General features: G+C 44.4%; 2 protein-coding genes across 4 annotated transcripts in view; both read left to right on the plus strand.

Moving 5' to 3' along the window:
• The window catches only part of INF2 (inverted formin 2), a 79051-nt gene extending 66027 nt beyond the window's left edge, over nt 1–13024 (plus strand). For 2 of the 3 annotated variants that reach the window (XM_066608144.1, XM_066608146.1), the window contains exons 21-23: nt 1654–2748; nt 4751–4804; nt 9802–13024. In XM_066608144.1, the coding sequence (XP_066464241.1) occupies nt 1654–2748; nt 4751–4803 (1148 nt within the window). In that variant the 3' untranslated portion in view covers nt 4804; nt 9802–13024. The remainder of the gene's footprint in view (nt 1–1653; nt 2749–4750; nt 4805–9801) is intronic. The other variant, XM_066608145.1, reaches the window with a different exon arrangement.
• A 10813-nt stretch (nt 13025–23837) lies between these two features.
• ADSS1 (adenylosuccinate synthase 1) overlaps nt 23838–26222 on the plus strand; it is a 64645-nt gene continuing 62260 nt past the window's right edge. The window contains exon 1 of the mRNA XM_066608148.1: nt 23838–24073. Coding sequence (XP_066464245.1) covers nt 23900–24073 — 174 coding nt within the window. The 5' untranslated portion in view covers nt 23838–23899. The remainder of the gene's footprint in view (nt 24074–26222) is intronic.

The following is a 26222-nucleotide window of genomic DNA, read 5'->3' on the forward strand; positions in this document are numbered from 1 at the left end:
TAGTTGTATTGCTAATTTCTTTTTGCTCCTTTTTTATACTTGCTAACCCTGTACATAATGCTGCATGAATTAAATGTGCATGAGATCAGATTTTTTTTGCATCCCCACTTTAATATATATTTTGGAGTTGAGAGTGCTTACATTTTCAAAAATTATATTAATGGCTGTCAAATTGGTACATGCTAACTTTCAGTCTTACTTTAACTTGCGTTACTATGGAAGGTATTACGTGTTAAGTTCCTAGTCCTAATATTCCTCTATTTATTAGTATGCCCGAGCAGTTAGATTTATCCTTCAGAAGGTTTCAGACAAGCTGTAGTATGGAGGTAATTTAATATTTGTTTGGGTGCAACTCCCAGACCTCCTCGATTATACTGAATTGAACTTAAATCACCATAGAACCATATGGCAATTTAACTTTAGTTCAGTAGAACCTCAGGGATCCTGGTCTTCATATGGACCCATAAATGAGACTAAATAATGGCAATCTCAAATAGGCATTCCCAGAGAGAAGCTTGTTTCATTTTCTTATTTCCTTACAATTGTTTAATGAGAGGAACACGTCCTAGCAGGAAGAAGGAAACTTTTCACAAAGTACTGTTTTTCCTCCTTCCAATGGACTGGAATAATGAGCCATAATGTGAATATGAAATGTAGGTTTGTCTATTTGATGCCTGACTTAAAATTTTGATAGCCCACCAGTGTTTGATCAGTGATTATGTGATTCCCGGTAGGTGACCCTTTTTTGTCTTACACAAGCCATAGTTCTGAATATATGGTTGTAAAGCATGCCTGGTAGAGATGAGCGAGCACGCTCGTTTAAGGCTGATGCTCGAACGAGTATCGGTCTTGTCGAGTAACTGATTACTAGAGCAAGCACCATGCGGGGGAGAGAGAAAGAGAGATCTCTCTCCTGCCGCCCCCCCGCATGGTGCTCGGTCGGTTAATCGGTTACTCGATAAGACCGATACTCGATCGAGCATCAGCCTTAAACGAGCGTGCTCGCTCATCTCCAATGCCTGGTATTGCATCTGGGTCCCAGTCACTTGGAGGGAATGAGCTACAGTAACAGGCACAGCCACAACTGAATGTTTAATGCTGTGCCTGTATAAAACATGAAGGTGTCTTAATTCTTCTGAACAGCTAGGGACACAACAGTTGGCGCCCCACCAGTCTTTGAAGTATCAAAGACAAAACCACATATTTTTGTAAAAGTCCGATTATAATATGTACCAGGAGTGTAAAATTGTTTATACATATTGACAGTAAATGCTATGTAAAAATATTTATATATAAGATTGTAAGTCATGAAATCTTAAAAGAATTGAGATCTTTGTTTAATTTATTAAAATGTAAGCCATATCTCCTGAGCCAAAAGGGGAATAAAATTATTTTTGCTACTTGGCCCTTTCTGCTTTTTTTGTTGTTTGCTGCTTGATTTTCATCTTTACACAATTTATTGTAAATGTTAATTTTTGAATGATCTGCATGATCCCAAATTCCTTTATTTGCTTTAATCCAAGTTTGTGAATGTTCTACATGACTAACAGAAATGTTAACTAACCTAATGGAGATATAATCCAAATTTTTATTTTTTGTGCTGCTTTTTAAATAAATCCACCTAAAAGTAGTGTTTGATCCTATTTTACAAAGGCAAACCAGGGCAAGTGAAGGATGAAGACTCAAAAAAGTTGGATACGATAAAGGACCCTTCTACTGCTAATAGTGAAAATAATGCCAACCCATCTGCTACCATTGAGGCCACTAAAGACCAAAAGGACCTGCCTCAAAGTGAGCACGCAAATAACATAAGTGTAGACAGAAATACATGTACGGCCCCTCAAGCTCTACAAACTTATATTGGAGATCGTGATAAAACAGAGACATTGACCACACCAGCTGTCCCGGATATGGCCGCAGTGGCTTCCAGTATTAATGTAGACAAAGAAAGTCTTCCTGAGAATGCTAAGCAGGAACACGCTAATGATTCTGGTACCCCAAAGAGTACCAGTGTTGCAGCCAAAAATATTGCATGTCCGCAGGATGTTGGAGTGCCACAGAATTCCACATATGGATTGGAGAAACCTCAACGTCAACCAGATGAAATAGATTCAAAAAGCACAACATTTTTGAAGGATATTCCTCACGACCAGAATAAGGAAACTGCTGAATGCTTGGCAACAAATGAAAAAACAGCTTTTGATGGAAGGTCAGTTGATGATTCCTCAAAGAAAATATCATTGGATGACAATTTTCTTTTAGTTCAAGATAATCAGCCTCAATCCTCTCCAACCAACCAAGAGTCGGTTGCTAAGTCCCCACTGGATGGGAAGAGTGAGGTTGCTAGTATTTCCATACCAGAGGAACAGAATGGGACTTCTGACAATTTGTCTCCAGTCGAAAGCAATGAAATCGCCGAGTCCACATCCATCCAAAATGATGGCGTCCCTGATAAATTCCCACCAGACCAGAACAAGGGAGCCAGTGAAGTTCCCCCATTAGCTCAAAAAAATGGAACAGATGTTTCTGTGTTGGCCCAAAAAAATGGGTCAGCTGAAGGAGCGGTGTCCAATAACAGTATGGAACCAGCTGAAGTCGTTCCACAAGTGAAGGAAAATATATTAAGTGATGGCTCAATGAATAAAACTTCTGAATCGGCAACACATTTACAGTCTTCAGATGACTCAAAGGTTAAAAGGGGTTCAACAAAAAGTAAAAAGAAAAAAAGGAACTCAAAAAGTGGAGAAGGTAATTTCTTATTAAGAAAAAATTATATTTATATTTTTACTCTTTTCTTATATATTTTTATACGTCTTCTCTCTTTATAGGATCACTATCCTAGAACATGATATAGCATTATCTAAATAAATGATACTATTATTTGTTACAAATTTATAATTTTGTACTGACAACTATCATTATAAGGCCTCATTCACATGGGGTGGGACTTGTTATTTGTATAGCGCCAGCTTATTCCACAGCGCTTTCAGGTAATTTATTTATTACCCACCAGCAAGCTGGGTACTCATTTTACAGGCCTCAGAAGGAGGGAAGGCTGAGTCAACTTTGAGCTGGCTACCTGAACCAATGCGGGGATTGAACTCGCAACTTTCAGATCATGAGCGAGAGCTTAGGACTCCATTCTGCAGCCTTAACACTCTGCACCCCACGAAGCCCCCACATGGCTGCATTATGGCTGTGTACAGTGCCTGCGTTATAGGGAGTCACAATTTATTTATGGCACTGGAAAAAAAAAATCATTGTTCTTTTAAACAAATCTCCACATGTGAACGGGGGATGTGCTGCTAAGAATATTTAAAAGAAGCAATTGGGGTGGGGGAAGGATGCTTATATCCCTCAGTTTACAAGGACTCTATTGAAGATCAAAAACTTCTATTTTGGCCAGCCCAGCCACCAATTTTTTTTTTCACGTGACTGCTACACTGAAGTTCAATACTGATCTGCCTGGAAGTAGTACCGTAGTAACTTCCAGGCAGCACAGTATAGGAGTTCAGTATAGCAGTAGCCGAGATCGGAGCTTTTCCTCTTCAATAGATCGAAATGTACTGATTGGTTTCCTTACTGCATCTTTTTATAGGAACTCCGTTATATTGTTTGCTTTATGGTAGCTGCATTGAATTACAGTCAACCCGTTGAAGACATGGCAATTTTTGTGTTTTCAGGTTTTTGTTTTCTACAACCCTCTTTCAAAACATGTTAACTTTTTTTTTCTTTTACGGTTGACATAGCTGAGTGCTTTTTTTGCATGAGTTGTATTTTTCAATGGTACTATTTAATGTACCATATAATGTAAAACTTAAAAACGGAAAAACTTTTAGAAATTTCTAGGTGGAGTAAAATGGGGGTAAAAAAAAGCAACTATGCTATTTCTGAAGGGTCTTGTTTTTATTGCGTACACACTGTGGCAAAAAATGACAACTTTATACTGAGTCAATTCAATTACTATACCACCAAATTTGTATAGTGTGTGTGTTTTTTGTTTTTTTTTCTTAATACTTAAAAAATAAATAAATTGTTAAAGATAACTTTTTTTTTTTTTGCTGCCTCTTCTGTCCACCATAACTTTTTTACTTTTACATCAAAGCGGCTGCGTAAAATCTTGCGGGACAACTTATGGTTTCTGTACAATTTTGGGGTATATACAACTTGTTGATCACTTTTTATTAAGTTTTTTTTTTTTTTCTTTGTTTTTTGGAGAGGGAGCGGACAAAAATGCACAATTCTGGTGCTAGGTTTTGTTTTTTTTTCTTTTTCAATGATGCTTACCGTGCAGGATAAATGAGGCACTATTTTATGAGATCAGAATTTTTATAGACCCAGCGATAGCAATTCTGTTTTTTTTAGTATTTCTTTATATAACTCTCTTGGTTTTTTTTGGTGGGGGGGGGGGGGGGGGGTTAAAGCATTATTTTTTTTTATTTACTTCTGTTTGCCTCGGGACAATCCCTGTAGTCCTGCCTGTTACAAGAGATTGGACCGGCATTGGGTAGGCTGGAAAATTTTCTATCTCATTACATTTCTGAATGGTCTACTCTCACACAAGTCGTGTAGATGCTGGATTTTCTGAGCATTGTTGTATGAATATATATTTTAAAATTTAAATTGTATAAGCTCCCTAATTCATAATGAGTTGATAAGTAGCAGAGTATGAGACGCCTGGACCGTTTTCCTAACACCTCAATGCAGTAATTGTCTATAGCAATATTCAATTTTCTCTCTCACAAAACAGAGATTGGAGATGCCTCTGGCACACACAAAACAAAGAGTTGTGTGGTACAGTAAGGTATGTACGGAAGTATAGCAGGCTTTATGTCAACTAATGTCACCTCCACAAAAACTCACTCCATACCCTTACTACAAATTGAACTTCAAGACTAATCATACCCTCAAGTGTTCAGCTACTTGTATTCTATGTGTCTTGATTATGTGACTTACAAATTAATCGATGCTTATATCTGTCTCCTGCTCCCAATCCAATGATGATTAATCAGGAGTTGAATGGCCAGTGGGTGTGTTTGCATCTCATGTGCTTAAAACCCATCTTAAGAAGAGGCAACCATATTATGTATGGTGGGTGGTATTCATGTGAATGACCTGAATTCACTTGAAATTTCCAAGTGAATCGATAAATGTCATGAATATCGACTGACAAAATGGTTGCCTCTACGATACCCACAGGGTGATGGGTGGAACTGAAGATCAGACTTTGGAATTTTTTTTTTAAATTGTTGTGCCTAGATGATGCTTTTTGCAAATTCGTTTAATAACACCAGCGCTTATTGACCATAAAAGGGTGTTCTTGTGATCTTGGGGGGGGTGCTAATTTTTAACATCTAGATTTTGACAAAGTCATGGCCAACACCTTAGCTGGTCTCAGACAACTGTAATCTAGCCATGTTTAATATCTCTGTGTCCACAAGATATGAACATCCCAAAGAGTCAAACATGGAACACTGTAGAACTCTACGACCATCTACATTTGGTCCAGTAGCACTGTCAGTTTTCCTTCTGTAATACAGATGCTAAAATGGGTCTATCCATGTGAAGTGGGCCGTAGAAGACTTTTCTGACCATAGATTCCAACCAAATTGTCATAAGGGTCCCTTTGATAATGATCAATTTTCCATACCCTTTAAAGGGGTGCTCTCGTCTTATGCATTCATATTATATCCATGGAATAAATGCAGGTCCCACCTGTTCAGAAGGGGAATATATCTTAAATGTCTAGGATGAGAATACCACTTTAATGGAAAGTAGCGTGACATACAGTCAAGAGATCCCATGCATGGTCAATCATGCCTCTACAGATGTGATATTTTTATGACATGTTTGACAAGTCAATCCCTCATATTTTGCTCACCCCACTGGCTTGTTCTACTGCTGTACATACTATACAAGGTATGTCAAATTTCAAATTATATTACCCTCTGCTTAGACTCTTCAAATCCGCTCAATGTCAACATTTTGTGTACATACAACTATACCTGGTGTTTTGTCTGATTTGTATCGTTGAAGCAATGACCCTATTACAGACCGTAGCTATGGCACTAGATATGGAAAAATAAATGGTGGTCATGCCCCCAAGTTGAGCAAATGTATAGTAAATCATTTTTAAAGGTAAGTTTTGAGGATCTAGCCGAAACACGACATGAGGACTGAAGTAATCGGTCCATGTAATTTTGTACGTTACTTTTTGAATTTTTTGAAAATATACAAAATATTATAGAATTGTCAGGGCAATATTGTTTTATATAGCCCTCTTTTAAAACACCCTTTTGGACTTGTTTGGTTAATGGGAAGAGTTGGTATTCCTCAAAGGGCACCTTCATTAGCTACAGTACAGCCAAGAAGTGTATCCGGTTCCACACTGGACCTGTTGTAAAGGACAGGCTTTGATGATATTTCATTGAGTGCCTTGCATTTTTTTTCCTACAGATAAAAGAATAAACATGATGCTCTATCATGCAATGCTAATCAGGAGTTGTCACATTAGGAAGACTCTCTAAAATATAAAACCAGGTCATGAAACCTGTAGAACATGTTGAAAAATATAGCCTATCCGTCACTCTATGTATAGATAGGAATATGCCTCTAATATATAGATTATCTCACATAAAATATTATGGCTTATTTCTTGGGATATGCTATAACATTCATTACTGGGATTATGACTAGTATTGCTCATGATGATTGTCTGGGCACTAAAATTGAGCCGATATTTGCAAAATCAAATCTCAACCAGATTTTTTTTGTAAAAATTGCTGAAAAAACAAGCTTTTGGTGTATGTTTATGTGAAAGTCCCTAATGTATAGTGGTACACTTATGCTTAGATTTGTTACCTTGCAGTGCTGGGGTCCTAGATTCAAATCATCAATGACAACAGCGGCATGAACTTTTATAAAACTCCATGCAGATGTTGCCCTTGGTCATATTTGAACCTAGGATAAGAGTAATGCATGGCAGCAGTGCTAACCACTGAGCCACCACACTCGTTCATTCGTCGTTTCTCTCTTCTCCAGATGAGAAAAAGAATAGAGAACGTAAAAACTGCAAGCAGATATTATGCATAGTTAAACGTGAACCAGACACCCAGCTCTACAAGGCAAAAGCAATGGTTATGGAGCCACCAAGCTGCTGCTTCCTCATCTCCTCCTCCAGATAAGGAGGAAGCAAGAAGAGCTACTTCTTATTCCCCTTCTCCTCCTTTCCTCGCTCCACCTCCTGTGCATGGTGGCTTAGGCATTAGCTCTACTGCCTTGAAATGCTGGTGTCCTCAATTCAGCTCTGACCAAAGACAACATCTCCACTTGCATCTGTGTTTTCAGTGTTTCTTCTCCAGAGAAGGAAGAACAAGCATGGTGGCTCAGTTGTTACCACTGCTGCCTCGCAGTGCTGAGGATCTAGATTCAAATTTGACCAATGGCAATATCTGGATGGGGTTTTTCAAAGTCCAGGCAAATGTCTTTAATGAGATTTGAACCTGAAGCACCACTACTAAGCATTTAGGGACTTTACTCCCATTGATTTTAATCTGGATCGGTTTGTTCCGATTCCCGATTATTTTTGGAAAATCGAGTTAGTCACTCCCTACCCGACTATTCCAATAATCACTCATCAGGCATTCGCTAATCCTAAAGACAAAACAAGCAAGGTCCCTTCAGTGTTCGACCTGCACAGTAGAAGTGAATAAAGCTGTGCTGTAGTTCCCTATAAAGCAGATGGCCGGGGACTTGTGGTGGACTGACCCTTTAACCCTTTCCAATCCAATTTGTATCCTGGTTTTCCTAGGGGGCTTACTCTTTTTCTGCTGTTATACAACAGTGCTATATGCTGGCTAAAGCCAGTAATGCATGAGGTGACACGGTGGATAGGCTCTGTGGATAGACTGGCAATATACAGTAAGAGAACCCCGTCGGATGTCTTCCAACATCGGAGCTGTACAGCCTTAAAGGGGTTGTCTCGCGAAATCAAGTGGGGTTATACACTTCTGTATGGCCATATTAATGCACTTTGTAATGTACATCGTGCATTAAATATGAGCCATACAGAAGTTATTCACTTACCTGCTCCGTTGCTAGCGTCCACGTCTCCATGGTTCCGTCTAAATTCGCTGGCAGCTTGCTTTTTTAGACGCGCTTGCGCAGTCCGGTCTTCTCCTTTCAGCACGAGCCGCTTCAGTGTGCTCCCCGCTACAGCTCTTCTGCGCATGCGCAGACGAGCTGTCACTGCTCGGGAGCGCGCTGGAGCGGCCATTCTGTACCATCCTCTGTTAGAGGAAGGTGCAGAGCCGCCCAGCCGAGAAGCCTAGCAGCCCAGCCGTCCAGGTAAGTGATGGGCCGGGGGGACTGTCGCTGGGCCGTCGCTGGGCCGGGGGGGCTGTCGCTGGTCCGGGGGAACTATCGCTGGGCCCGGGGGGGGGGCTGTCGCTGGGCCGGGGGGGCTGCCGCTGTGATGGGGGGGGGGGGGGGCTGCGCCGGTTACCTTCTGCCTGGCGGTGGGTGACTGGTCGGCCGTGTTCACTCCAGGGGTCCGGTCGGTGGCTGCGGGGCGTCTGGTTGCCATGGAGACACAGCTGGTAGTGTCTCGGGAGCGCGCACGTCGGGCTACAGCAAGCGATGCGAAAAGAGCTGGCGGCCATCTTGGGAAAAAGTTTTATAAGTTGCTGAAACGCTGGAACGGTAAGTACAAACCAGCTAGAAAAGTCATTTACAGGGGTAATTAGTAATGTATGTTTAATTAGGGGGACTGGGCAAAAAAAAAAATTCACTGCTTCCTCGAGACATCTCCTTTAACTCATAATGTCTTTAGATGTCAGACAGTGGATTGGAAAGGGTTAATGGTTAACTAAACTTGTAATTGCATACAGTAAATGGTGGCCATACTTTTTAGAGTTTGTTCACATGGCAGTGGTATAAAATCCATCCATGAATGCCAGCGGTGCTCCAGGTCCAGCAGCCCACAATATTTGGAAGTGGGAGGAGTGCAATGCAAGCGTAAGTCAGCTGCAAATCTGTAGCTCATTTTGAGTCAAAATCCACATCAATGGTGCAGATTTTAATAGGGTTTTTGATGTAGAAAATCTGCGGCATTTCAATTACAAGTGAACATACTCTTGAGGTGTCCCATTGCTTCTAATGGGAATCTGTGCTGTAGTTTACATAGCGTGAATTTTGAAGTCCTTGTGTGGAAAAAGTTACATCATTTCTTGGAGTGGATTCCATGTTGGGAAATCATCAAAGGGATTTTCACTTTGAAAGGGGCTAAACCTGCATACAGATCCGTGGCAGAAATCCTCGGATTTTGAAGGGGAATTTACACAGAAAAATCCGATTTAGACTCTTCCTGTGTAGATATAGCCTTAAAAAAAAGTTTTAGTACTTGATTAACAGCAGGACGAGTTAGACACATTGTTATAGATGTATTATACAGGGGAATTACTTAAAGGTGTTCACTTACCATCTGAGCATCAGGACCTCCTTACACCGTGCAATAAGCTTAGCTTCAGTCTATGGGAGTGGGTGGGATTAGTGGTGTGAGATTTGGCGCGGTATGAACAACCAACACTATAAAACATTCGCTGTATGACCCAAGTGAGTTTACGAATTAATGGGGTGATTCTGCTGCACGTCCTAGCAACATTTCATCCATCATCGCTCTCATTTTCTGTTTTACCAAACATCTGTCAAAATGGATGTATTCGAAGTTCTGTGCTACTCGGATCAAGAGACTACAATAGTCAAAAGTTGTTTTTTGATTACTCTCTCTTTATTCCATCATAGATTTCAGAACGAGGAGGATCCACAAGCAATGAAGATCTTGGAAAAATCTTGTTCCGTTTGCTTCCACTTTAAATTGATGTCATTTTGTGCTGCTTGGGCAACTTGGTGTATATAACTTCTTATTTCTTGGTTTTCAACTTTTTGCATATAAAGTTGAATGTTCTCCCTTTGTACAGATCTCCTAAAAGGGTTTAGCATATTACTATATGCCCTTCCTCTTTAATGAGTAACAAATAGCCCCAGTCATCCTGATGGGAACTGGGCTTGAAAGTCAATGGCTTGCTTTAGCTACTTATTCACCATAGGTAAACTGTGGCCAAACATGAAAACCTCAAAGTGTTTGAAAGAGTTCCTTATTCAAAATTGTAGAAACTCAGTATGGTTCCTATATTATTAGCAGGTGCCAGCTGTCTCCAAAACACACATTTTCCCATATTGGCAAATGTGTGTGAGACTCCATTCCTTTTTGGTATTTCCCAGTTCCTAGATTGTGCATCAGATAGACCGTTTTACCAAGAGTTGGTGCCCTCAACCCTTGTGATGCTGTCCACTGCATGCATGACCTTTTTGGAGATTCTGTATCAGAATCTTGAAAGCTGTTACCATATTCATGACCATGGCCAATGAAAATGGGTGGTTGACAAAAAAGAAAATGACCCAAAATACATGAGTAGGGAGCAAATAAAAAAAAACATATCTTACACTTCACTCAGACTCAGTTTGGGCAAAGCAAAGGAGTTGGTAAACATTAGTAAACCAGGCCACACATGCCCCAACTTGGAATCAAGCCATAACGGACAGGGCATAAAATTGTACAAAAATTTACAGATGGAGCTGTATGAGATTCACTTCTAGCCACAGGCTCCTCCTTGCCCAAATTCAAGGAGTACCATTACTAGAACTTGTGACTACTTGGAATTTTCTATACTTCCCATACAAGAGTGTATAATAAATTTATAATATCAGAGCATTCATTGTCTGTGGATTCTAAATTACCTTTAGGACTGGTTGTGTCTGGGGCTATCAGACTCTACCAGAAGTCATCGGATGGAGACCAATCTTCAAAAAATTCCTTTACATATCCTATTTAGAAGGGGCCTCTTACCCCTCATTCAAACATTTAACCAAATGCTTTGTTCTACTTTTTTCCATGCAGTATTGTGCAAGCATTGCCCTTATATGCATTAATGCATTATTATGCTTCTAGTGGAGGCGGGGAAAGATTTACTATACTATGATATGGGAACTGCTTAAAGGAGTTTTCCAGGACTATGCTATTGACAACCTATCCTCAGGATCGGTCGTTAGTAGTTGATTGGGGGTGATGCTGATGGATGCCATGGCCGCCTCTTATGCCAATTATGTTGCATTCATTGATCACATGGCCTGGGAGCAGCTCAGTCCCATTCAAGTAAATGGGACCAAGCTGGAATACCAGGCACAGCTGCTATATAATGTATGGCACTGAGCCTGGTATGGACTGAAATGACAACTGTAATCACCCAATGGGCAATGTCACTTCAATTAGCTGATTGGTGGTGATGATAAGCAGAAGACCCTTCTGATCAACTATTGACCTATTCAAATGATAGGTCAGCAATAGCCTAGCGCTGGGAGACCCATTAAGACATTGTTACGTCATTATCTCTTATGGCATTTAAGCATAAGTCATAAAATGTTTCTAACACATAGCACCTTATCTTATACTGTATTATTTGTCAAAGTATACGTAGAAAATAAGATTTAGGGTTAATGAGTGGAGAAGTAGTATTATTGAGATCATAAGGGAAGTTGGGTAGGGCAGAGGTCCTGTCCTACTGGACTTGTTTTCATGGCCATATGTAAATGTTGAGTTCCCCTCAAAAACCTCATCCATTATAGGGCTGCAAATTATAACGAGTTGTTCCATTTTTAAACTCTATATTCACCCTAATATTATGACATGACATTGAGAAGTGTTAGTGAGGAACATGATTTGGAACCAACACCAGTCTCAAAAAAAGAAGAGGTTACAACACATTTATGAATTCTGCACTCCTTCACTTTATAAGACATTGAAAGATATGGACAGCCTATTTCTATATGCTCGATTAGAGCCTAAGGACATCATAGAGTGAGACCCCAACCCTCAATGAGTGATCGTAGGTCTCTAGGAAAACTTCATTATAAGATGGGTTGTCCATTTTCTGCCTCTTTTTACCCTTTATGATCATAAATCTTACCCTTGATCCAATGCTCATCAACTTTCTAATTGGCAAGTTCTGCTTCCACAAGCAGTTACGAGCAATCAGAACAATAATGATCACATCTAAATAAGCAAATGACTAAAAGTTGTACATACAAATCAGAAGTATCTCCTAGGTGTGCTAGAAGTGTGCCTTGTGGAGAAAATAAGGGCAACAAAAAAAGCTACTTGGTTGTATCTTGGAGTAGTATTGCCAACACATAATTGGTCAGAATAGTAGTAATACAGCTAGGCTGCTTACCTAAGAACTACTTTGTAAATAGCCTCTGGTACTCGAGGTACAGTCTGGCTGTGTAGCTCTAGAGGGTGCAGAGAAAGCAGTCACACCTGGACCCCTGGTGCTTGAGGGCTGCATAAAAAATACCACTATTCTAAATGGCACATGGTAGGTGGGGGCTCTTTTACAGATTTACATTGGGGCACAGTAGCTTCAAGTTATACCTCCTTGAGTTTGCTGATCGGCCACTGTATGCGGCAGTCAATGTGAACACCAGTTATGGTTTGGTGATGCTGTACTATGGAGCACCCCAGTATGTCATGGCCCCCTTTCACACTTTTTGCATATACCCTTTTATCATACAATAGTTGTACCCTTCTGTACAACTCTATAAGGTGAGCACAGCTCTCACGTACATAGAACGAGACCAATTATCCTAAACCTATGGCAGGCGCCTCTTCTTTCCTTGTCCCACCTTTCAGAGAGCCTGAGAAGTATCTCTCCTGTAGGACTTCCATCGCTCCAGATCTAAACAGAACAATAATACCGCTCTTCAGATATGTTATCATATATGCTGAGTGCTCCACTGGACCTGGCATTATCTACTAACTGCAAAGATATATGTAATTATCATGCATATGTAATATAGTTCCTTGTTCTGTATATACATCAGTATTTTGGAAAATATCTTTTAGATTCTCCTGTAATTGTTTTTTCAAAGTGCAAGCTGCATACTGAATAAATTATTTATTTGCAGAAAATGGGTGTCCTTTTATTACAGTGATATTGGATGGATGGATGGATGGATGGATGGATGGATGGATGGATAGATAGATACAGGGTATAAATAAAGGTGTTCATACACAGAATGAAGCTTGCCAAATTTTGATGGGACTGGCCGACTATCTGATATGCATGGGGGTCAGCTGACTCACCCGCATATATCATCTGTCAAGGACAGAGTTGTTGGATTTCAACATTCCAGATATTTTTGTTCCCAGGGGAGATAAGCCACCGCCAGAGGTTAAAAAAAAATTGTTATTTGTATAGCGCAAACTTATTCTGCAGCACTTTCAGGTAATATATTTATTACCCGCCACCAAGCTGGATACTCATTTTACTAAACTCAGAAGGACGAGCTAAACTACCTGAACCACGTGGGGATTGAACCCACAACATTCAGTTTGTGAGCAAGAGTTTAGGTCTACATTTCTGCTGCCTTAACACGCTGCACCACACAAGGTTTAGAGGTAGCTAAGGCTGCCTGTCCACAGGCGAATTTTCATTGCACTCCCCGTTACGATAATCCAGCCACGGGGAACGCAGTGAATGCTTTCCATAGCGTTGCTATGGAAAGCGCAGTCTCCCGCACATCGCAAAGTACACACAGCGTCCGTGTGCTGTGCGATGCGAGTCACACCCAAGAATGTTGGGCACAACTTGCTCTCGCCCATGTTAATGTACCCTGACTTCACTTTTCCCATTCAGAACACACTCAGCCGAGTCAAGCATGCATGCGTATGAGGGGGTATGGAGAGGCTGCCGTCTGCCAGATGAGTTATCTATTGTAGATGGCCAGTTGAAGAATAGTTGGTGGGATAGAGAGACCAAGTAGGTGTCTTCACACAGGGATTTCCACAGCAGCAGATCCACACCTAAATGATGCAGATTTTTGCAGCGGATTTTAGTTCAAATTTGCTGCAGTTTCAGCTTTTGCATTACAGAAGGTGAAATCTGCAGAATCCATATTTCACATACACTGCGGATTCAGGGCTGAATTTTTCTGCTCCATGTGGATGACATTTTTTAATTATTGTCCACACAGCTTGTACTGTAAATGCTGCAGATTTTCCACCGCAAATTCGATTTATGAAAGGCTGTGTCGCGACTACAGTGCGACCGAAAATCATGTGAAAGGCAGATTTGTGCGTTTGGATGTGGTGAGTATATGCTGAGCCCGGAATGCTGTCGGGCAGGGGGAGACACTTTAGCTCTGCTAAACTTCCTCCCCTTTTCCGCCCTCTCGCTAGCTCTCAGCTAGGGGAGGGGGCAGGACAGGGCAGGAGCTAGTATGCTAAGCTTCTGCCCCCTCTCCACCCTTTGTCGGCTGCCAGCAAGGGTAAGGTGTGGGACAGGGTGAGAACTTAGCAACTAGCTTTCGCCCCAGTTCTGACCCTCCAATTGCAAACAGCCGGCAAGGGACGGAGAGGAGGAGGGAAGAGTGTAGGAGTTTAGCAGTTATGCTGCTAAACTTTCTCCCACCTCCCTTCTCCGGCAGCTACCATAGGCTCCTATAGGAGTCTATGGGAGCTGTCCTTGTATTCCGGCCAGAAGATAGTTCCCGTAAAAGCCGTGGGAATACACCCATCTGAACTGATGCATTGTAAACCATAGGCAACATATATTTTGGATGGCCGTGAAAGTGCGGCCGATATACGCTCGTGTAAATGAAGCATTAAGCCGTTTTCACATGAACAAGAAAATCACACAAGATTTGTGTGTTGCGAGATACACAAATCTCACACGAATATGAACCCCATTCTTTTGAATTGGATGATAGACATGAGCAATTTTTTCCCCACATCACACCAAGATGTGATGCGGGAAACAAATCGCGGCACGTCCTATCTCTGGGCACGCCCTCATATTGCATCACCCATTGTTTTTAATAGGTCTGGTGGCAGCATGCTAGGTGCACACGGTGCGATGCAAGGTATCAGCATTAAAAACAATTTGAGAGACTCTACGATCGGCACGTCCTATTCTTGGGTGTTCTCGCTGCATGAATCGCCCAATAGTTCCTCATCGCACTAGCATGAAATTGTGATTATCATGTAGTGCAATGAGTTTTTCCATTTTAACTATTGGAACTACTTGCAGTTTTCTTCAGGCACGTGAAAAACACAAGTGCATCTGATGCATATTACATGTTTTTTGCACAAAATGCATCGCATAGGATTTAAACTCGTGTACAACCGCAGGTAAGCGAGCGCAATATTGGTCCAATTTTCTCATGTAAATACAATCTCATAGTAAATAAGATTACTAGAGATGAGCGAACGTACTCGTCCGAGCTTGATATTCGTGCGAATATTAGGGTGTTCGGGATGCTCGTTACTCTTAACGAGTACCACACGATGTTCCGGTTACTTTCAGTTTCCTCTCTGAGACGTTAGCGCGCTTTTCTGGCCAATTGAAAGACAGGGAAGGCATTACAACTTCCCCCTGTGACGTTCAAGCCCTATACCACCCCCCTGCTGTGAGTGGCTGGGGCGATCAGATGTCACCCGAGTATAAAAATCGGCCCCTCCCGCGGCTCGCCTCAGATGCCTTGTGACTGAGTTAGCTGAGGGAAAGTGCTGCTGCTGGTGCTGCTGTAGGGAGAGTGTTAGGAGTGAGTGTAGGCTTCAAGAACCCCAACGGTCCTTCTCAGGGCCACATCTATCCGTGTGCAGTACTGTGGAGGGTGCTGTTAGCAGTGTTGCACAAATTTTTTTTTTTTTTAAATCGGCAGTCTGCAGAGCATTGCGCCTTGCAGTAATACTACAGGGACAGAAGTGGTGCTTAGGTAGGGAGAGTGTTAGGAGTGAGTGTAGGCTTCAAGAACCCCAACGGTCCTTCTTAGGGCCACATCTATCCGTGTGCAGTACTGTGCAGGCTGCTGTTAGCAGTGTTGCATATTTTTTTCTTTTCAAAATCGGCTGTCTGCAGAGCATTGCGCCTTGCAGTAATACTACAGGGAGAGAATTGTGTAGGCAGGGCCAGAAGACATATATTATTGATTGAATATAGTCAGTGGGCTCTCCGTTTCCAAAAAAGGGAAAAATTGTATTTGTCCTGCAGTCTTGCGCCAATTTATTTCCTGCCTGGGAAAAGTAACCGCTGTGCTGCACTTCATATAACTGCATTTCTGTGCAACACATATCTTATCTGATTGAATATAGTCAGTGGGCCCTCCGTTTCCCAAAAAGGGAAACATTCTATTTGTCCTGCAGGCTTGCGCCAATTTATTTGCTGCCTGTGAAAAGTAACCGCTCTGCTGCACTTCATATAACTGCATTTCTGTGCAACACATATCTTATCTGATTGAATATAGTCAGTGGGCCCTCCGTTTCCCAAAAAGGGAAACATTCTATTTGTCCTGCAAGCTTGCGCCAATTTATTTGCTGCCTGTGAAAAGTAACCGCTCTGCTGCACTTCATATAACTGCATTTCTGTGCAACACATATCTTATCTGATTGAATATAGTCAGTGGGCCCTCCGTTTCCCAAAAAGGGAAACATTCTATTTGTCCTGCAGGCTTGCGCCAATTTATTTGCTGTCTGTGAAAAGTCTCCGCTCTGCTGCACTTCATATAACTGCATTTCTGTGCAACACATATCTTATCTGATTGAATATAGTCAGTAGGCCCTCCGTTTCCCAAAAAGGGAAAAATTGTATTTGTCCTGCAGTCTTGCGCCAATTTATTTCCTGCCTGGGAAAAGTAACCGCTGTGCTGCACTTCATATAACTGCATTTCTGTGCAACACATATCTTATCTGATTGAATATAGTCAGTGGGCCTTCCGTTTCCCAAAAAGGGAAACATTCTATTTGTCCTGCAGGCTTGCGCCAATTTATTTGCTGCCTGTGAAAAGTCTCCGCTCTGCTGCACTTCATATAACTGCATTTCTGTGCAACACATATCTTATCTGATTGAATATAGTCAGTGGGCCCTCCGTTTCCCAAAAAGGGAAACATTCTATTTGTCCTGCAGGCTTGCGCCAATTTATTTCCTGCCTGTGAAAAGTCTCCGCTCTGCTGCACTTCATATAACTGCATTTCTGTGCAACACATATCTTATCTGATTGAATATAGTCAGTGGGCCCTCCGTTTCCCAAAAAGGGAAACATTCTATTTGTCCTGCAGGCTTGCGCCAATTTATTTCCTGCCTGGGAAATCACTGGTAATACAGCATGCTGAGGGGTAGGGGTAAGCCTAGAGGACGTGGACGTGGACGTGGCCGAGGACGCGTAGGCCCAAGTGAGGGTGTGGGCACAGGGCGAGCTCCTGATCAAGGTGTATCGCAGCCGACTGCTGCGCAATTAGGAGAGAGGCACGTTTCTGGCGTCCCCACATTCATCGCCCAATTAATGGGTCCACGCGGGAGACCTTTATTAGAAAATGAGCAGTGTGAGCAGGTCCTGTCGTGGATGGCAGAAAGTGCTTCGAGCAAGCTATCATCCACCCACAGTTCTGCGCCGTCCAGTGCTGCAAATCCAAATCCTCTGGCTGCTACTCCTCCTTCCTCCCAGCCTCCTCACTCCACTACAATGACACATGCTCAGGAGCGGGCAGACTCCCAGGAACTGTTCTCGGGCCCCTGCTCAGATTGGGCAGCAGTGGTTCCTCTCCAAGCAGAGGAGTTTATCGTCACTGATGCCCAACCTTTCGAAAGTTCCCGGGGTCCGGGGGATGAGGCTGGGGACTTCCGGCAACTGTCTCAAGACCTTTCAGTGGGTGAGGAGGACGATGACGATGAGACACAGTTGTCTTGCAGTGAGGTAGTAGTAAGGGCAGTAAGTCCGAGGGAGGAGCGCACAGAGGATTCGGAGGAAGAGCAGCAGGACGATGAGGTGACTGACCCCACCTGGTGTGCAACGCCTACACAGGACAGGTCTTCAGAGGGGGAGGCACGGGCAGCAGCAGGGCAGGTTGCAAGAGGCAGTGCGGTGTCCAGGGGTAGAGGCAGGGCCAGACCAAATAATCCACCAACTGTTTCCCAAAGCACACCCTCGCGCCATGCCACCCTGCAGAGGCCGAGGTGCTCTAAGGTCTGGCAGTTTTTCACAGAGACGCCTGACGACCGACGAACAGTGGTGTGCAACCTTTGTCGCGCCAAGATCAGCCGGGGAGCCACCACCAACAGCCTCACCACCACCAGCATGCACAGACATATGATGGCCAAGCACCCCACAAGGTGGGACGAAGGCCGTTCACCGCCTCCGGTTTGCACCGCTGCCTCTCCCCCTGTGCCCCAACCTGCCACTGAGATCCAACCCCGCTCTGAGGACACAGGCACTACCGTCTCCTGGCCTGCACCCACACCCTCACCTCCGCTGTCCTCGGCCCCATCCACCAATGTCTCGCACCGCACCGTCCAGCCGTCGCTAGCGCAAGTGTTTGAGCGCAAGCACAAGTACGCCACCACGCACCCGCACGCTCAAGCGTTAACCGTCCACATAGCCAAATGTATCAGCCTTGAGATGCTGCCGTATAGGGTTGTGGAAATGGAGTCCTTCAAAAGTATGATGGAGGCGGCGGCCCCGCGCTACTCAGTTCCCAGTCGCCACTACTTTTCCCGATGTGCCATCCCAGCCCTGCACGACCACGTCTCCCGCAACATTGTACGCGCCCTCACCAACGCGGTTACTGCCAAGGTCCACTTAACAACGGACACGTGGACAAGCACAGGCGGCCAGAGCCACTACATCTCCCTGACGGCACATTGGGTGAATTTAGTGGAGGCTGGGACAGAGTCAGAGCCTGGGACCGCTCACGTCCTACCCACCCCCAGAATTGCGGGCCCCAGCTCGGTGCTGGTATCTGCGGCGGTGTATGCTTCCTCCACTAAACCACCCTCCTCCTTCTCCGCAACCTCTGTCTCGCAATCAAGATGTGTCAGCAGCAGCACGTCGCCAGCAGTCGGTGTTGCACGGCGTGGCAGCACAGCGGTGGGCAAGCGTCAGCAGGCCGTGCTGAAACTACTCAGCTTAGGAGAGAAGAGGCACACGGCCCACGAACTGCTGCAGGGTGTGACAGAGCAGACCGACCGCTGGCTTGCGCCGCTGAGCCTCCAACCGGGCATGGTCGTGTGTGACAACGGCCGTAACCTGGTGGCGGCTCTGCAGCTCGGCAGCCTCACGCACGTGCCATGCCTGGCCCACGTCTTTAATTTGGTGGTTCAGCGCTTTCTGAAAAGCTACCCACGCTTGTCAGACCTGCTCGTAAAGGTGCGCCGGCTCTGCGCACATTTCCGCAAGTCCCACACGGACGCTGCCACCCTGCGCACCCTGCAACATCGCTTTAATCTGCCAGTGCACCGACTGCTGTGCGACGTGCCCACACGGTGGAACTCTACGCTCCACATGTTGGCCAGGCTCTATGAGCAGCGTAGAGCTATAGTGGAATACCAACTCCAACATGGGCGGCGCAGTGGGAGTCAGCCTCCTCAATTATTTTCTGAAGAGTGGGCCTGGTTGGCAGACATCTGCCAGGTCCTCCGAAACTTTGAGCAGTCTACCCAGGTGGTGAGCGGCGATGCTGCAATCATTAGCGTCACCATTCCTCTGCTATGCATCTTGAGAAGTTCCCTGCAAACCATAAAGGCAGCCGCTTTGCGCTCGGAAACAGAGCCGGGGGAAGACAGTATGTCGCTGGATAGTCAGAGCACCCTCCTGTCTATATCTCAGCGCGTTCAGGAGGAGGAGGAGGAGCATGAGGAGGATGAGGAGGAGGGGGAAGAGACAGCTTGGCCCACTGCTGACGGTACCCATGCTGCTTGCCTGTCATCATTTCAGCGTGTATGGCCTGAGGAGGAGGAGGAGGATCCTGAAAGTGATCTTCCTAGTGCGGACAGCCATGTGTTGCGTACAGGTACCCTGGCACACATGGCTGACTTCATGTTAGGATGCCTTTCTCGTGACCCTCGCGTTACACGCATTCTGGCCACTACGGATTACTGGGTGTACACACTGCTCGACCCACGCTATAAGGAGAACCTTCCCACTCTCATTCCCGAAGAGGAAAGGGGTTCGAGAGTGTTGCTATACCACAGGACCCTGGCGGACAAGCTGATGGTAAAATTCCCATCCGACAGCGCTAGTGGCAGAAGGCGCAGTTCCGAGGGCCAGGTAGCAGGGGAGGTGCGGAGATCGAGCAGCATGTACAGCCCAGGCAGTGCAACAGTCTTTAAGGGCCTGGACAGCTTTATGGCTCCCCAGCAAGACTGTGTCACCGCTCCCCAGTCAAGGCTGAGTCGGCGGGAGCACTGTAAAAGGATGGTGAGGGAGTACGTAGCCGATCGCACGACCGTCCTCCGTGACGCCTCTGCCACCTACAACTACTGGGTGTCGAAGCTGGACACGTGGCCTGAACTAGCGCTGTATGCCCTGGAGGTGCTTGCTTGTCCTGCGGCTAGCGTCTTGTCGGAGAGGGTGTTTAGTGCGGCTGGGGGAATCATCACAGATAAGCGTACCCGCCTGTCAACCGACAGTGCCGACAGGCTAACACTCATCAAGATGAACAAAGCCTGGATTTCCCCAGACTTCTCTTCTCCACCAGCGGACAGCAGCGATACCTAAGCAATACGTAGGCTGCACCCGCGGATGGAAGCATCGTTCTCTCTCACCATCCAAAACGGGGACATTTCTGCTTCATCAATCTGTGTATAATATTCCTCCTCCTGCTCCTCCTCCTGAAACCTCACGTAATCACGCTGAACGGGCAATTTTTCTTAGGGCCACAAGGCTCACTCATATAATTTTTCTAAAATTTTTTTATACGTTTCAATGCTCTTAAAAGCGTTGGAACTTTAACTTGAAACAATTTTTCGTTAAACTGGGCTGCCTCCAGGCCTAGTTACCACTTAAGCCACATTAACCAAAGCGATTAATGGGTTTCACCTGCCATCTTGGTTGGGAATGGCCAATTTTTACTGAGGTACATTAGTACTGTTGGTACACCAATTTTTTTGGGCCCTCACCTAGAGTGTAATCATAGCAATTTCTATGTTCTTCGCCTGCACTCATGGTACAGAAAGGTGTGTGGGGTTGGCCTACACTTTAGCTACATAAATGTAACTTGGGCCTTGGCTATACTGCAGCTACTGAAATGGAACTAATACTGTGCTCCCCCTATAATGCTGCTAGTGATATGTTAGTGGGGCCTGTCCTAATGCTATGGCTGAAATGTTACGAATTATGGGCTCTGCCTATACCGCTGCTAATGGTATGTCTCTGGGGTGTGGAAACAGAGGCTTCCCAAAGACATGATGGCGGCGAGGCCATTTCCCACCAACGCGGTTACTGTTAAGGTGCATATAACCACGGACACGTGGAGAGGACACGTAGTGCCTCAAAAACATCCCCCGCCACGGCCAACTTAATCCTGGCCACATTCCGAAAACCAACAAAATACAACCGCGCTACTAGGTCCGCAGTCACCACCACATTACCACCAACGCGGTTACTGTTAAGGTACATATTACCAGTCTGACTGGGGCATGCAGACACCTTGACAGAATGAATAGTGTGTGGCACATAGGTTCCCCATTGCTATGCCCACGTGTGCAGCTCCTGATGGCGGTGGCACAGGATTATATTTCTCATTGCTTTTGTACAGCATTGTGGGCTATCGCCCCACCACTTTTAAAGAGGGTCGCTGCCTAGCCGTGCCAACCCTCTGCAGTGTGTGCCTGCAGTTCCTCCTCATGGCAGACGCACTTATAAATAGACATGAGGGTGGTGTGGCATGAGGCAGCTGAAGGCTGCGCAGGGACAGTTTGGTGTGCGCTGTGGACACTGCGTCGTGCAGGGGGGAGGGGGGTTGGGCAGCATGTAACCCAGGAGAAGTGGCAGAAGAGTGTCATGCAGGCAGTGATTGTGCTTTGTTGTAGGTAGTGTGGTGCTTAGCTAAGGTATGCATTGCTAATGAGGGCTTTTCAGAAGTAAAAGTTGTTGGGAGGGGGGGGGGGCCCCACTCTTGCCGGTATTGTGGCTTAATAGTGGGACCTGTGAACTTGAGATGCAGCCCAACATGTAGCCCCTCGCCTGCCCTATCCGTTGCTGTGTCGTTCCCATCACTTTCTTGAATTGCCCAGATTTTCACACATGGAAACCTTAGCGAGCATCGGCGAAATACAAAAATGCTCGGGTCGCCATTGACTTCAATGGGATTCGTTATTCGAAACGAACCCTCGAGCATTGCGAAAATTTCGTCCCGAGTAACGAGCACCCGAGCATTTTGGTGCTCGCTCATCTCTAAAGATTACCTTGTACATTGCCCCATTTTACCCAGAATGTAACACTAGCCCCCCTGTATTAGCAGAACCGTTCTGAAAAGGTGAGCAGGAGCTTTGTGTACTCAGACATGGAGCTTTTCCTCTTTCAGCTTCAAAAAGGATGTTCTGCAGCAGCTGGGATATACATTATACAGTGTATTGACCCAGCTTCTCCAGAACTTTATAGCACATGCAGTGTCTCAACTACTACAGAATGTTTTTGAAAAGTCAACCGGAAGCTTCATGTCAATCCACCAACATGATGCTCTTCCTTTATAAGGCCTCCTTCACACGGACGACGCTGCCCCGCGCGATATCACTGTGTCTTCTTGTGGCAATGCCGCGATTTTGGAGCACTATGAAGTTGCGTGTGCGCGACTTTGTAGCACCACATGTGGGAATTTTCGGGGGGGTGGGAGGGGGGCTTGAAATATAAGGCCTACCCAGAAAATATACCGTAACTGCAGAAAGAAAAAAAAGCACACATCACCTAGACGCGCTGTCCGTGACTCCTCTGCAGCTTCTCCCTGATCCCCGGCATTTCTCTTCTTCATCTCTTCTGACCAGGGCTGAAAATCCCCACCTCCTGGAAGCGCTAGCTGTGATTGGCTGATGCTTAGCCAATCGGAGCCAGCACTCGATGAAGAGCTGTGATTGGTTCATCCAGCACTGGCTGTGATTGGCTAAGCATCAGCCAATCACAGCTAGCGCTTCCAGAAGGTGGGGATTTTTCAATCGCCGGCCAGAAGAGATGAAGGAGAATAGTGCCAAGGACCCGAGGAGAAGATACGGCTGGGCTGACAGCACCGGAGAGGTGATGTATGTGTTTTTTTTTAAAAAAATTTTCTGCAGCTAGGGCTTAGATTAAGCTATGACAGTAGGATTTCCTACTGTCAAAGTTGCATCGCACCGCACAAAAATCGCGTTTTTGTGCTATGTGATGCAACAGAGAGGAAGGCTCCATAGGGAAACATGGGCTACAAAACATCGTGAGTCGCAGGAATATCGCCAGACCTGCAAGGTTTTTGTGTTAGGTTCTTGCATGCTACAAAACATCGCATGTGTGAAGGAACCCATAAGAAAGCATGGGCTTCGCATACATGCCATTTGCAGCATTGTAGCAACCCGACAAAATCGTACGACTTTGTCGCCCGTGTGAAGGAGGCCTTAAAGAGAGGTGTGACAGCAGCTGGGATTGGTATTATGAGGCATGTAATGGGAACTTATTGCAAAGAGAACTTTTTAATGACTTGTAATTTCTTCGCATTTATGACGCTTTGTGCTATTTATGTGAATTGTTTTCTCTTTTGCTTTTCCATTTTTACTCTTTTTTCAAGCAGAGTAAATATTTGACTGCTGTCATTTCCAGAAGTTGGCAGATCTGCCTTGAACACCTGCTCTCCTCCATATCTTCAGCACTCAGCCCTCATCTCCAGCCCGCTGATCCCCCCTTCTTTCCTTGGCACGAGATCAGCTCTTCCCCCCTCCCATCTCATTCCCTCCCACCCCCTCTGTCTACCCCTTAGCTCCCTGTCACCAGTGAGTCTTGTGACACTGAAGTAGGGCACACACAGCACAGCAGCCTCTCAGCCCTTACCATGTCTGGCACACGGTCTTCCAATGACCGCAGCACTGCAGGGGGGCACAAAAGACCCCGGCATGATGTGGGCAACAAAGTGATTGTTGTTTTGGGGTCACAATGGGGGGACGAAGGGAAAGGCAAAGTGGTTGATCTGCTGGCTACAGATGCTGATATTATCTGCAGGTGTCAGGTATGTGGACGAGGTGGGAGACCACCAACTCAAATATCCTTTTCCATTAAAAAAAAACTTCAATTCTTTCATTTCCCAACCATATCTGTGTAACTAGGGTGGGGGTGGGAGGGGGGAGGACATTATTACTTTTGTATTTATTATGCACACTATTTTATGTTGTTCTTTGTGTTTTTTCCATAAGTTTATGTTTCTATTCTTCTTTGATGTTGCTTTTTTGTTGCATTTTTGTATATTTTCCTTATTCTGTGCACTTGATGTTCTTTTATAAGAGCCCTTTAACAATGTTGGAGTTATGTAATCTTCCTGTTGCCGTCTTTTACTAGGCTTCCTTTCCTGGGTTATACAGTAGAATTAATCATTAATTCCACTGCTGTGATTTTCAGTCTGCGAAACCCTCCTGGCTAGGAGCACTACAGATAATGTGACCTACAACATACATTCATTCTCATATGATCATTTCCAAACAATTAAAATCTTTTTTATTGATTAAACAAAATGTAGTATATTTTTCTTATAGTTGATGTAAATAAGAGTTGACCTAAAAAATATACAAAAATTAAAGGGGTTGTCCAGTTGTGACATATCGATGGCCAATCCTCAGGATTGGCGATCAGTAGAAGATTTTTTTTTTTGCTAGGGACCCCTGCTGATCACCTTTTTGCTGGGATACTGTACTCATTTACTAAGCTAATTTCTACAAGCGAATTTCCCACACATTTCAATGCTAACTTTGCCAGTAATACCAAGCCTGGCCACTGCAGTGAGAACAATGCTGTCTCCTTCCTGCAGAAATCAGCTCGGTGCAGCGGCACAGCAAACAGCTAATCTGTAAGGGTCCTAGTCAACAGATCCAACCAATGTACTAGTGATAGCCTATCCTGAGGATAATCCATCAATACTTTACAATTGGACAACCTCTTTAAATACATGATTCGACAAGTATGACATGTGAGCACAGAGCCAAGCACAAATCTGGGCATAAATTTTATTAGACACATGCCAATTTTTAGCTAAGATTATGACACAGTATAAATAATAAATGTGCCTTCTATTTTTGATGCATAATAAATGTTACATACTCCCTAAACAATATTGCTATATACTTACTAAATAACAGTGCCAAATAGTCCACACATGATATGCTAAGCACTACTCATCCTACCATAAAGTAGGTCCAGTCATACAGGGGGTGGACAAAAATATGGAAACACTGTATGAAATGCATGCCTTAGGTTACATGGGATTATAAATCATATTTCAATAAAACATGTAGAGACCGATTTTAAGTGGAGGTAATATGATACAGATGCCGCCAGGCAGAAGTGAACATCTGCCTGAGCAACAAGGTTCCATTGGTCAGGGGTTTGAGCTGCTGTTACCAGCCAGCTCCCAAGACCACCCAGAGCAGAGCAAGAGGTGAAGTAAACACAAATTTGGTGGGAAAGCTCTCAGTAGAACAGGGGTCAAAAGGGCAGCTCAGTGCTAATGGTTGAAATCCCATGCATTTCGTACAGTGTTTCCATATTTTTGTCTACTCCCTGTACCTCTTGACAAAGTGCTCAAAAATGTTTTATAAAGTCTATAAAATCATCACTAAACCAATCTGTGATTGTCATGAAAGGGGTTGTACAAGAACAATCTGATTGTGGGGGTCTCAGCGCTGAGACCCATACAATACCGAGAACAGGAGTCCCGCGTCTCCCTCTTCTTGTCACTAAGGATATTCTTCTACCAACCACAGTGACGTCACATTGAATGAAGCGAAGGCTGCACATGCATGGTCTCCACTCCATTCATTTCAGTGCAGCTGACGGAAGTAGCCGAGCGCTTGTACCCAGCAATATCCTGCAGTCCCATTGAAAATGAATGGAGCGGCACTGCATATCCTGGGCAGAAGAACTATGGGCCTCTCCTTGATTCTGTGTACACCACTTGTCCAATAATATGTCCCATAAGGATCACACGATCCTACTCTTTTGATCAGTTGTTGCACTCTAGATCTTATTATGACTGGACTGAAATTCTCAGTATTTTTCAAACATAATGCAAAAAAAATTCATCAAAATATACTTGTTGACTGGTTTCCTGCACATGTGTTTTCGGGAGCCAATAATTGGAGTAATGAGATGATGAATAAGCTGATCTC

This window comes from Eleutherodactylus coqui, chromosome 6 (genome assembly GCF_035609145.1).
Source record: "Eleutherodactylus coqui strain aEleCoq1 chromosome 6, aEleCoq1.hap1, whole genome shotgun sequence".
Lineage (NCBI taxonomy): Eukaryota > Metazoa > Chordata > Amphibia > Anura > Eleutherodactylidae > Eleutherodactylus > Eleutherodactylus coqui.